The sequence below is a fragment of the Leptonychotes weddellii genome, chromosome 5, assembly GCF_054177405.1.
Source record: "Leptonychotes weddellii isolate Sample4059 chromosome 5, ASM5417740v2, whole genome shotgun sequence".
NCBI classification, from domain to species: domain Eukaryota; kingdom Metazoa; phylum Chordata; class Mammalia; order Carnivora; family Phocidae; genus Leptonychotes; species Leptonychotes weddellii.
Window position 1 is genome coordinate 3,362,328 of NC_138373.1, and position 12,995 is coordinate 3,375,322.

Here is a 12,995-nt window from a genome sequence, read left to right on the forward strand (position 1 = left end):
CTCCTGCGCCAGGATCTTCCTTCCCGGCCCTGTTGTCCCCGTCGCGTGTAAGGGCTACACGGTTTCCCCAGGAGCCAGGCTTCTCCGCTGCTCAGGCGGTCACCCGCCTCCTGGCCTCCACGGGGCTCGTCTCCTCCGCGCTCTTTGTCCCCCCGGGGGCTTGTGCCGCCAAGAAGCCAACCAAATGCCTATGTTGCATCCGCGATCCGCACACATGTGCCTGGTTTCTGAACTGTCTCTAGTGAACCCATGTGTCACTTTTAGAATTAAAAAAAAATCCAGTAACTTACAAGACACCTGAACCGGACCTAGTCCCCAACACGTGGCAGACTGTCCGTATCCGCTGAGCGATCCCTGGCCGGGGGGACTCGGCGTGGGCAGCACGAAGCAGAGGTCGCTGTGCGGGTAGCTGGTCACACTGCGCGGTGCGGGGCGGACAGCAGCTGCCGTTACGGAGAGCCCCGGTGACCCAAACCCAGATGACCCCTGCCGTGTGGTGATCCTCGGGCAGAGGCGGAGGGTCTGACTCTACAGCAGACCGGCAGGTCCGCGGTCCCCACAGGAGCGTCCTGCTGGCTACCACTGGGGAGCGAGGAGGGTCGGGCTCAGAGAAGGGACTTCTTGAGGTGCCCATTTGGTCCAGACGCTCCCGGCAGCGCTGGCCGTGCGGGCCTCTCCACGTCGTCCCCGGGGCACACTGGCTGTTTCGCCAGGCAGGAAAGGGACACCACTGGTTTGGTTTCAGGGATCATCGTGACGACAAATGCGCACTCTGACAGTCCTGGGGGGTCAGACGCCCAGCAACCGTGGGGCCCAAACCGAGGAGCCAGCAAGGCTGCATTCTGCTTGCGCTCCTGGGCCGTCCGAATTCAGTGGAGGCCTGTTCCAGCTTCCGGAGGCCGCCACAGCCCATGGTCCCTCTTCAGAGCCAGCCGGGCCGTCGAGTCCCTCCTCCCGTCCTCTCTCGGACCCACGCTTCTGCCTCCCTCTCCCACTTCTAAGGGTCGTGTGCTTAGACGGGGCCCAGCAGACAAGCCGGGGTAAGCTCCCCATCTCGGGTCCCCCAACCTCAATCACACGTGCAGAGCCCCCCGTGCCGTGTGGGGTCCGACATCGCTGGGGCCTTCTCCTGCCTGCAGGTGGGAAGGGCTGTGGGAGGGGAGCCACTCCGCGAGCTCTCAGGGGCCCGGAGGCCAGCTCCGGGTTTGTCGGGCACCCCCCTACCTGGATGAGCTGTGCGCGGGGCGTGGCCAGCAGGTTGAGTGTGCAGGAAAGCTTCTGGAAGAAGCGCTCCCCGGCCTCCCCGCAGCCGGCGCTCCTCATCCACTCCAGGAGCTGCTGCAGGCGGGCGCAGGCCTGGACGCCTCTGGGCCAGTGGAAGCAGCTCAGAGAGGGGCCTGGGAGCGGGCAGGGAAGGTGACGCCCAGCTGCTCCCCACACGGCAGGCGTGCCCCCCCGCCCTCCCCAGGGGGCTCCCCAACGCCTGTCCTCCCCGACTCCAAGCCTCTGGGGACAGGCCTGACAACCGTACGTGGGCTTCCAAGGCCACTAGGCTGCTTCTGGACCCCTCTCTTGGGGGGGGGGGGGCACGGATGGGGTTGGGACAGCCACGGAATCCCAATGTAGAGACCGTCCACACCTATAGCCAAGACGCCTGCTCCCACCCGGATCCTGCCCTCGGAGCCCGACCAGCCGGGGAGGGCCGCGCTGGGGACACACGTGTGCCACGGGTCTGCACGCATGGCATGCTCATGTCCCCGTGTCCCAGCGGGGCCCGTGGCTGGAAGAAACTGGCACCCCGAGCCCCTGGCAGTGAGGAGCCTGGGGGGCAGAGGCCAAGTCCCTTCTCTGAGCCCGTCCCTCCTCGCTCCCCAGTGGGGCTGTGTGGGGGTAACAGGAGCCAGGAAGGGCCCGAGCAGACCCCCACCCCACCCCGCGGCCCGTGTGCAGACACTGACGCACACTCCTGATGCTGCCCCGGGCCTCAACCTGCCCGCCAGAACCCCAGGCAGCGAGATGCCTCGGCCCCCCAGCACCCCCCAGCACCCGCTCAGCTTCTGCAGCAGGGGTGGGGGTCCCCGCACTCCCCACCCCGGGCCTCACCCTTGTCCAGGAGCTGGTTGAAGAGCAGAGTGCCGGAGAAGAAGAAGAGGTAGGCCAGCACCTGGGAGGCGATCTCGGGGTGCACCCGGAACTGCCGCAGGAGGTCCAGGGTGGCCTGGTAGACCGACACGACGTGGCGCAGCTCCTCGGGCAGCTGGGGGGCGGGGCACCAGCTCTCCTGGCGCTCCGTCTGGAAAGGGGGGCACTCCAGCAGGGCCGGGAGGCAGACGTACAGGGACTGGGGGCGAGAGGGAAACCCCAGCTGCACACGAGCCCCCCGCCTGGGCCAGATCGCGGGTCTGCTGAACGGGCCCCAGCTGCCCGGGGCCACGAGGGCTCGGGACCAGCTCTGGCTAAAGCAGCAGAGGACACCAGGAGGGGCACAGAGCCCCGGCCAAAGGGCTGCTGGAGACGCCCCACAGGTCTTGGGGGGGCTGCACCCCTCCTGTCTTATCAGACAGAAGGGTGGCAAGGGAGCAGCCGGCGGGTCCCCCGAGGGACCACACCCCCAGCACCGGAGCACCCCTCCCGTGGAGCCGAGCCGGGCGCAGCAGCCTGGGGGCCAGGCAACGGCCCCGGTGGAAGGCCTGGCAGGACGGCAGGCACCCACACTCGCCTCGGGGCTGACGGGGCAGCGTCGGCTGCTCCCCAGAAACAAGGTGAAGGCACCACCTCTGAGGGGAGTCCTCGCTGCCACTACATCTCAAGGTGATCCTGGGGTGATGGGTCAAGGGCAACACGCATCCCCACTCGGACCCCCAGGGCACATGGGTGGGGGGCTCCTTCCTGTTTGGCCAAGACACTGAGGCTGTGCCCTTCCCAACCCAGGGCTCCCCGCAGCTGGGAGCACCTGAGCATGGGGCTGCCTGACTCGACCGTCTGAGCTCCGTGCGGAACAGACAGGGAATCCAAGCATTGTCCCCAGCGTGCTGTCTCCAACTAACCCCTCCTGCTTCCCGCTGGAGAGCAGGGTGGCAGCTTCCATGCCACCACCAAGTCCCTCTAAGTTAAAACTCAGTCTCGGGCGCCTGGGTGGCTCAGTCGGTTAAGCGTCTGCCTTCGGCTCAGGTCATGGTCCCAGGGTCCTGGGATCGAGTCCCGCATCGGGCTCCCTGCTCTGAGGGGAGCCTGCTTCTCCCTCTCCTCCCCACTTGTGCTCTCCATCTCACTATCTCTCTCTCAAATAAATAAAATTAAAAAAAAAAAAAAAAACTCAGTCTCAGCAAATCCCCTGGGCTCCCCTGCACAGGACCACCTGCCACAGGGGCCCCTCCTCTCTCCACTCCCCTGCCTGTGCCCCCCCTCCTTACCCAGAGGCCCCATTGTCCTCTCTGCCCAGCGCAGTGCCCACCGGTGCCCACGGAACACGCGCTCCACCTTCCAAATCATTGCCCAGAGCAGCCAGCCCTCCAGCTCCCCAACACCGCGGGCCCCTGCGCAGCCGGCGGGCTCCCGGACAAGGGTGGGGCGGGCAGGAGGGCGAGGGGCTGGAAGCCAGGGCTCAAGTGTGTGGAGGCAGCCGTCCAGCTCAAAATCCTCAGCTCCCCCCACCCCGGGGGGCCAGGAGGAGCACACCCTGCCGCGTCTGCCAACGAGCCCGCAGTGCCGTACCTTCGAGACGTAGTACACACACTGCTGGAAGGCGTACAGGATGACCTCCTCCAGGACCGCCATGGCCTCCTCGCTGGCCGTCAGCGTGCAGGAGAACAGGGACTCCTTGGAGCCTGCGAGGAGACAGCAGCTCACGGTCACCGTGTGGGGACGTGGGGGGCGCCCACCCAAGCCCCCATGCTGGGTTTGGGGATGCGATAACCAAAGCCAGCCAGCCCGGCCGGCCGGCCGCACACCCGACTGCCGCACCTTCCCGGGGCTCCGGGGCTCCGGGGCTGAGGTGCTGCCCGAGGCGGCCGGCCCCGCGCTTCCAGGCCCGGCAGTGCTAAAGTGACGTGAGGCCCATCGCAAGCTCGTTACTGACTAGATCCCGGACCCCTTGTCTACTGAACCAGCTGCCCCAGCAAGAGCAGATTCTGCCCCAGTTCCCCTGCAGCCACCTCTCACCCCGGACGCAGGTCAAAGGAACACCGGCCAGAGCTCCAAAGGAGACCGTCACTCCACAGAAGCGTGACGTTTCCAAGAAGAGAGAAACCAAATGGCCTGCATGCCCTGTTCTGCCCCCAGCAGCCGGGAGAGACTGCAGGGAAGACACTGCTCTGAGAGCAGGATTCTCGACAGCCCCGCTCCATGCAGGTCCCCCTGAACAACAGGCCCGGGTGGCTGGGCCTCCCCGGACGGGCGGGAGCTGAGCCTGGGGGGCCTGCCCAGTGGGGAGACGGGGGTGTCAGTGGATGCCTGGTGATGCCTTCCCTCTGGGAGGGGTTCTTGTAAAGGGACCCCAATACCAGAGAACCCCACCAGGGCAGGAATGTCCTGAGGGGCCTCCAGAACGCGGAGGCACGCGGTGTCCCACCAGCGCTTAGCAGGGGTGCCCGTGGCCTGGACGCTCCACCTCGTCTCCACGCTCTCAGAGCCTCACGTCATCACAGGACCTGCAGGGAGGCGGCTGGGCCGTGCGTGTCCAGTGTGGCTACAGCCTTTTCACTACCACACAGCGTGGGCCCCACGGTCTAGGACTCTCGTCCCAGGGCTGGGATGGAGGTGCTGGGTCTGGTGGGGCCTCCCCGGGGCACGGGGACCCAGACCACCCACTGCTGGACAAACAGAATGGAAACAGCATGCGAGTCCATCAGAGACCCCACCCCTACAAACAGGGATGCATCCCTGTTCGAGGCACTTCTCTTTCCAGGGCTTGGGGCTCTCCCGCCCCTGGGCCCACAGTGCACCCCCAAAGGCCTCACTCCCCAGGAACCTGCCTGGCTTGGGAAGCCAGAGACCTGCCCGACCTGCCCCCCCCTGCCCAGGGTCCTCCCCAGAGCCCAGCCTGTGGGGTCTCATTTGGGACCGAGCCTGGTGGGGTCTGGCTGCTCCCGGCAGCCTCACTGGACTTCAGAGGAGAGGCAAAGCAGGCAACTTTGGGGGCCCCGTGGCTTGGGGGAGCAAGAGGCTCTTACTAGGTCGCTGGGCTGCAGCACCCCAGGCCTACAGAAACATGCAAGGCTCCCCACTGCTGACCATGGCAGCTGCAGACCAAACACGACCCACAGCCGATGGAAGCCAGCAGGAACGGGGCCAAGAAACCAGTTCCAAAGCTTTTGCCTAGAGCGGGGCCTGGGTGGGGGGCCTCCTACGTGGCCAGCTTGTCCGAGAAAGCCCACCTCTACCCGCCGTGTAGGCATGGGGCTTCTGGTGGGAGGAGGGATGGCCGAAAGAGCAGGAGGCCAGGACTCAGCAGCCACAGGGAGGCTCCCAGCAGATGCCACACGAATCTCTCAGATGCCACTGGAAAACCAGCTGCAACACTTGTACCCATGGTGTGGGCTCTGCTGGGGTTTCCAACCAAGCTGACGCTCGCATGAGCCTCGCGGAGGGCCGGGGGCCTGCACTCCGGGCCCCCAGATCCACAGGTGCTGAAGCCGAGCCGCAAAGCTCCCAGAGAGCGCTCAGTGGATGAAACAGCCCCCACCCCCGATGGGCCCACCTTCCGTCTGCCTGTAGGAGGGAGGTGTCCTGGATAAGAGCTTCGGACTACAAAGATTGTTTGCGGAACGAAAAGGCGATTTTCCAGTGTTCAGGACATAACATCTGTTTTCAGAATTCTTCCCACAGAAATTTCCCGCTGAAGGTCAGGAGGCCGAGACGCGACTCTGACCTCGCCTCTGCCCTCTGCTGATGTGATTTTTCCTCCGAGCCCTCCAGCGCCTGCACCGCGCAGGACATTGTTTGTGGGACGCTCAGATCCGGCTGCTGCGGCTTCCCAGCCCGCGGGGTCCCAGGGGTGGGCGGGGGCGGGGCCCCGGCCATCCGTGTGCTCGCCCCCAGCATCGCCTGGGCTGCACGACATCCAGGCCCCGGACCAAAAATAACTTCCTCCAAGAGCAGAGGCCGCAGCCAAGGAAGCGGAGCCCCCATCAGCCCCAAGTAGCCTTTTTAATGAAACAGACGCAGGGTCCCTGTGCCCAGGAGGCAGGCCCAGTGGGGCCCAAAGACCACAGCCTGTCAGCAGAGCGTGTGAAATCAGGGCAGACGAGATGGGGTGTCAGCAGGCCTCACCCACCAACACTGTGCCCAAAAGCCAGGGAGGGGGCAGTTCCCCCGGCTGACGCTGCTGGGGCCAGAGCAGGTGGGACTCCCTGTCAACACCCCCAGCCTCCTGGCATCTTGCACACAAGGGCCGCATGCGCTGGAGACGAGCCAGAGGCCTGGCAGCTCCCTGGCCAACGCCACGTCCAGGAGAGGTGCCCCTCCGCTCAGAACAGCTGGAGGCCCCCAAGGAGACCAGCGGGTTTGGAGAGCGGGAGGCCCGGGGTTCTGGCAGCACCAAGCTCAGGACAGCCCAAGCGGCGGGAGCAGAGTGAGGGCCCTGGCCTTGGAGCCACACAGGGAGGGTCATCTGCGTCACATTCGGGGGAAAAGCCAGGAAACCGGCGGCTTTAGGCGCAGGCCTTGCGGACAGAGTGCAGCAGGGGGGTCTCACCGACGCCTTGCACCACGTCCACCCAAGGGGAACGGGGATGGGGGCAACCAGGTCAGCAGGCCTGAATGCCCACCGGGACACACAGGCTTCCAGAACGTTCCTCTACATATCCACAGAAGCCCAAGGAAGCTCCCAATGTCCCTTTCACTGAGAGGTGGGGCTAAGAACACACGGAGAAGCCACGAGGCAGACACACCCCCTCTGCCTCGCGTCACCCCACCACCTCCCGGCCAGGCCTCTTCCACTGGCTCCGCGGGGCCCGGCACCGGCTGGCCCTCCGCCCACCCGTCTGCACAGCTCCCGGGCGGCCGACCCAGCACACAGCAGGACAGCCTGCCCCGTGCAGATCCCCGCCCCTCATCCTCGGCAGCCAGGAGCCCCTCAGCTCTGGAAATCTAGCCCCTCCTGGGGGCTCGGCAGGGTCCCGCGCCACCGGGGCTATTTGCTCGGGGCTGTCCCACACGGAGCCCACGGCCACCCCCGGGGCACGCCGCTGAGCGCACACACGCCAGGCAGTGTCCGGCGACTGAGCCCACGGGGGGAGCCTCGGCCAGGCCCGGCCTGCCTGCCTGGCTCCCCTCCCAGCTCCGGGGGCAGCCTTCAGAGGCAGGGCCGCTGACCCCGCCTGCCGGGGACCACCCCCACCCCCCCACCACAGGGACAGAGCGGGGTGAGCGGCTCTGGTTTTGCCACAGAGCGAGGGAGCGGGGAGCAAAAGCAGGCTCACCCACGGGAGGCTGCGGCCCCTCCCTGTTCCGCGCTCATTCCCGGGCCTCGACCAGGCGCGCGCAGCTGAAATCCCGGCCCGCCCCCCGGCTGCCCCAAGCAGTCTCTCTCAGTGCTGCCATCGCAGATTCTAACGGGCGCATCCCCTGCGGCAGAGTCCCTGAAGCCAACCAGCGCCCGGCACCGGCTCTCGTCCCGGACACCGCGGTGCGAGCTCTCGGCCGGCCTCTGCAAGCGACTCGCGGTGGGAGGCGCTGAGTGTGTGACACGACCGGGACGCGAGGGGCGGGTTTGCCCGACGGCCAGCACCACCCCCCCGGAGGGACCCCGACACACACACACAGTGCCACCTCCCTCGGTTCGAGCGGCCGACTCCACCCCGGACGGCGAGGGGACGGCCCGCTGCCCCGCCCGGGAGCGGCTGCCCGTGGTACCTGTGACGTCCAGCTCCCCCTCCAAGCTCTGCATGTAGAGTGGGCACTTCTGCTGGATGAAGTACAGGAGCTCCACCGAGTTAGACATCCAGAAGAGGATGTGCTGCAGGTCTGGAACCAGGCCGGCCATGGGGAAGCTGGCCAGGGAGATGGGCTCCTGGCTGCCAAGACAGAGGACCCAGAGTTACTCCGGGACGGTCCCCCGGGAGGCCGGATGCAGCACTTGGCACATGAGGACGTTCCAATGGGACACCACATGGGACACCACCAACCCCACCGAGGCCAGGCTGGGGGGGGGGGTACACAGACAAGCCGTGGGACACGACAGGCCGGAAGCACGTGCCCTCCATGAGGCACAGGAAGGACTGCCAGGGCCCACAGCCCTTGGTAAAGGGCTCTCGTAGACTGTTCTCACATCTTCCCTCTGAGACTGGGGTAAATAAGGAAGGAGCGCGGAGGAGAGCGTGTGCAAATGTGTGTGCGCCCCGGGAGGGAGCGGCCCCGGCCCGCGGAACGAGGAGCAGGAGAGTCCGTGTGTTATTTACGTTAACGTAATTAACGGAAAAACCAAACAGCAAACAAACAGTTGTGGGAGGCACACAGGCAAGATTAGCTAAGAACTAGGTGACCGTAGCAGGAAGGTGGTTTCGAGTGTCAGTGGACCAGACAGCAATCAGAGCATGGCACTGGAAGATTTAGGGTTCACCGTTAGAAAACCAGAGGCTGCCCCTGAGATGGGCCTGGCACCACCCGCACACGCTGTCCACACGGACTCCCCCACCAGGGCTGAACCTGTCGCTGCAGCTCGTTAAATCAGAAAGCTACCAGGCGCCAGGCCCGGGGCTGGTACCTTCCCGTCCCTCTGATCCTGGTTACAAGCCTGAGGGGCGGCCAGCTCGCCAGGAGGTCCTCCAGAGGCCCTCCTCCCTCCCAGGCCAACACCTTGAGGCTCCGTGCTCCCTATCTAGGGGACAATGGCGACGTCAGGGCCATCCACCTCCAGCGTCCAGCAGGCTCCGGCCAAGCCCAGACCCACCCCGGCCCCCTCTCCTCGCCTCTGGTCTCCCGTGCACCAGCCCCTGGGACGCAGGACCTCGTGCCCGTGAGCTCCCGGCACCGTCCTGAGCCACCTCTCCAGAAGTCTGGGGTGGATGTGGCGAGGCTGTGCTCAGCTCTGGGAATTCTGCAATTTCAAGCATCAATGGCCGGTCTTCTGGGCACGATCCCCCATCTCGTCATACCCGCTCAGCGGAGGCAGGTCAGCGGGCCGCACTGTGGCTGCCCCTGAGGATGCCCCTGAGCCCGGCGGCTGCAGCGGCCGGGACGCGGTCTCCGGTGCCGTCATGATCACACCACCCAGACGTGACTCAGGTTTGCCTGAGGGGGACACCGGGCTGGCTGTCCAGCGGTCCCAGGGACCTCCTGCCCGAGCAGCGTCGCTGTTGGCGGATCGTGAGGGGCAGGCCAGGCGGCGGCAGGGCATCTGCGAGGACAGCGCTGTCCCCGGGCCCGGCAAGGGCACAGGGCCCTTCGTCCTGCCTGGTGGGCGCCACAATAGTCAGGGACTCCCTGTCACTCGTGATGGTCACAGCCAGGGTCGCGGGGAAAGAGGCCCACGGGAAAAGCCACGGGGGCCATAGGGGTGGCGGGCTTGTGAGGCAGCGTCGTCCCCGAGGCGGGGACCTCAGGCTCCGATTCACACGTTCCTCTTGTGCCTGCGCTTTCGTTGTTCTCGTTGACGTAACTTCACCCCCGTCACCACAGCGTGACCTCTCTGTGCGCCCTGCTCCCGCGAGCGAGGGAAGGAGCTGGCCTCCGGCCGGGTCTCCTTGTTCTCACGGCTAGGTGGGTCTGCCGCCGCCCCCCGCTCGCCTTCCAGAGCCCCGAGTGCCGCTCCAAACCCGTCCCCGGCGCCCCCGTGCCCCACACGCGTGTGCGCTCGCAGGCATGAAGAGGTGCATGTCAGTAAGAAGGGATTAATCTGGCTCTTCGGGGCCTAATTCCACTGTGTTTTCAACATCCACTGCCCTTCTCGATTTTACCCAGAACTCAAAGGGACAGACCGGCCTCTCCTGACAAATAAACCACCAGGTGTTGCCAGCTGGAGTTCCGGTGTCGACTCGCAGCGAGGTCCGCGCCGGGCGCGCAGGCTAAGACAGCCACACACGGCAGCGCGCGGGCCAGCGGCGGCGGGGTCCGCCCCGTCCCTCCAGGCGAGTGCGAGTGGAAGCAACGATTCCGTGGACAGGACTTCCAAAACCAGACAAGTGGGATGACCTCACACAGCCAAGCTCCTGCACGGCAGAGGAAGCCATCAACTGAGTGAAAAAACGATCTACAGAGCGGGAGAAGTATCTGCAAACCATCCATCCGAGAGGGGGCTAATTTCCAAAATCTATAAGGAACTCCTATAACTCAAAAGCAAAAAAACTAACAACCTGACTAAAGAACGGGTTAAACACCTGAAGAGACATTTTTCCAAAGAAGACCTCCAGATGGCCAACAGGCTCATGAAAAGGTGCTCAGCATCACTAACCATCAGGTAAACGCAAACCAAAACCACGATGAGCGCTCACCTCACACCTGTTAGAATGGCCATCATCAAAACGACAAGAGATGACAAGTGTCGTGAGGGTGTGGAGAAATCGGAAACCCTTGTGCACTGCTGGGGGGGATGCAAAAGGGTGCAGCCGCGGTGGAAAACAGGATGGACACTCCTCAAAAAATTACAAACAGCACTACCATATGACCCAGCAATTCCACGTCTGGGTATTTACCCAAAGGAATTGAAATCAGTATCTCCAGGAGATATTCGGGCCCTACACGTTCCGTGCCGCACTCTTCGCGATACAGAAGATGTGCAGTCACACTAAATGTCCACGGATGGCGGAAAGGATAAAAAAAATCTGGTATATAATACAATGGAATGTTATTCAGCCTTTAAAAATCAAGGAAATCCTACAATATGCTATGATACGAATGAACCCTGAAGATGTTATGCTAAGCGAAATAAGCCAATCACAGAAGGAAAAATATCACATGATGCCACTGAGATATCTAAGACAGTCCAACTCATGGCCTCGGAGGGCAGAACGGTGGCAGCCAGGGGGCCGGGCTGGGGAGGGAGAGACAGGAAATTGCTAATATACACTTCAAAATTTAAAAGGGTGGTTCTTTGGGCACCTGGGTGGCTCAGGCGGTTAAGCATCTGCCTTCGACTCAGGTCATGATCTCAGGGTCCTGGGATCGAGCCCCGCATCGGGCTCCCTGCTCAGCGGGGAGTCTGCTTCTCCCTCTCCCTCTGCCCCTCCCCTGCTTGTGCACTCTCTCTCTCTCTCTCTCTCTCTGTCAAATAATAAAATCTTAAGAAAAATAAAAAAAAATAAAAGGGTGGTTCTCATGTTAAGTGTTTTTTATCACAATAAAATAAATAAAAATAAATCAAATCAAATCAATGACTGCTCTGATACAAATTTTTTAAAATCTATTTGGGAAGCATACGGGAGAGAAATTATTACCGAAAACAAAATCGAATGCATTTTGCTAATAAAAACTAAATTTTAAGAAGTCCAAAAGATGTTTAAAATAACTCATGAATCAATTTAATCAAGTTAAAATAGAAATTATGCAAGAATACGGAAATAATAAAGAGGTTGATGGATCAGAAATCAAAGAAAAAGTAAGCAGAAACAACAATATTGGTCCTTTTAAACAGATGACAACAGACAAATCCCTGAGAAGACAAATCAAAGGAAGGTAAGAGGAAAGATATAAACCCAACAGGAACTAAATACATGAGAGATGAAAACAGTCCCAAGAGAAAATAAGGAACAATTTTATTCCAGTAACTTCGAGAACGAAAGCAGAAGTCACCGAAATCAACACAAGCAGAGGCTGAAAACCAGATACACCAATAATCACTGAAGAAATGGGACGGGCCAATCCAGGGGCCGCCTGAGACCTCGCCTCAAACAACCTGACACGGGGAACCAGTAACAGACCAGGCGGCCCAGTTGAGCTTCTGTGAACCTTGCTATTAAAGTCAGACCAGGACAATGGGGAAAAAAATTCTGGATGAATTTGACGTATGAATTCAGATGAGGAAATGCTAATTAAAATGCCCACAAAAATCAGTATGCTACAACAATCAGGAGCCACGAAGGGCTTAACCCCAGGGACTGGGCCGTGGATCAGAAGACCTGCTTGCACAGCGCCCGCACTCACGGACTCCGGGGAAAGGTGTGAGGATCACAGATGCACAAAAAGCACGCGGTGAAAGGCACCAGCTGACCGCAATTTGACAAGAAGCACAGCACAAGAGGATCCAAAGCCTGCGGGGCGCGATGTTCATAATGTGAAGTTCGGGTGTGGATTCTTGGGTGATCGACATAGTCTGTGCTTTTCCACGTTGGAAGTGATTCAAAATTGTTTTAAAAAGAGGAGAAAGGGAGCATTCCCTGGGGATGGACCCAGGATTGTTTTTAGGCCCTAACGACACAAGTTCTAGAACACAGACCAGGCAGGAGCTGCTGGGGGGAAGGCCTCGGTTTCCCCGGTGAGCAGGCACTTAGGAGGAGGAGGAGGTACTTGGGGCGAGGCCTGCGTGAACTCCTAAAACCTCAGCTCCATCCCCTCCAGGCCCCAAGAAAGCCCTGGAAGCCCGCTGTCCCCCAAGCTGGGGGGGGGCGGGGGTGAGGCAGTCACAGCTGCCCCTGGGCCCCCAAGGCTAGCCCCCTCACACGGAAAACCTAGCAGGCCAAGGCCCGTGCTGTTCTCCCACCTCGGGCAGACCGTCCACCACCCTCCGAGGGGCCTGGTCTACACTAAGCTCTGCCCTGGTGAGCCGGGCGGCAGAGCCTCAGCCTCCCCCTGCCTCCTCGTGCCTCGGAAGCACATCACTCATCAGCAAACCCTTCCCCAGATGCCACTCTGACTTCCTGATGTCAACAGGAGCCAGAGAGCACGCACTTGTGAGGGGCAAGAATTGTGCACTCAACTTCCAGCCCGGGCGGGACAGCTGGGTGACTGCAAATCTACGCTGCTCCTGACCCAGGCTTCCATCCCTGCCGGCGAAGGGGGGCAGTGACGAGTCCTCCTTACCCCGTGCGGGACCACGGAGGACACATACGCGCATGTGGTGA

The 12,995-nt window shown here is 62.2% G+C and overlaps 1 protein-coding gene and 1 long non-coding RNA gene across 2 annotated transcripts in view; one reads left to right on the forward strand and one right to left on the reverse strand.

The window, feature by feature from the left end:
- RADIL (Rap associating with DIL domain) overlaps positions 1-12,995 on the reverse strand; it is a 61,633-nt gene that overhangs the window by 5,273 nt on the left and 43,365 nt on the right. The window contains exons 6-9 of the mRNA XM_081819031.1: positions 7,855-8,015; positions 3,715-3,827; positions 2,104-2,341; positions 1,225-1,397 (exon numbers count right to left, since the gene is read on the reverse strand). Of these exons, the coding sequence (XP_081675157.1) occupies positions 1,225-1,397; positions 2,104-2,341; positions 3,715-3,827; positions 7,855-8,015 (685 nt within the window). The remainder of the gene's footprint in view (positions 1-1,224; positions 1,398-2,103; positions 2,342-3,714; positions 3,828-7,854; positions 8,016-12,995) is intronic.
- LOC145721380 (uncharacterized) overlaps positions 2,337-12,995 on the forward strand; it is a 229,223-nt gene continuing 218,564 nt past the window's right edge. The window contains exons 1-2 of the long non-coding RNA XR_014145033.1: positions 2,337-2,811; positions 2,932-3,143. This is a non-coding gene — a long non-coding RNA (uncharacterized LOC145721380). The remainder of the gene's footprint in view (positions 2,812-2,931; positions 3,144-12,995) is intronic.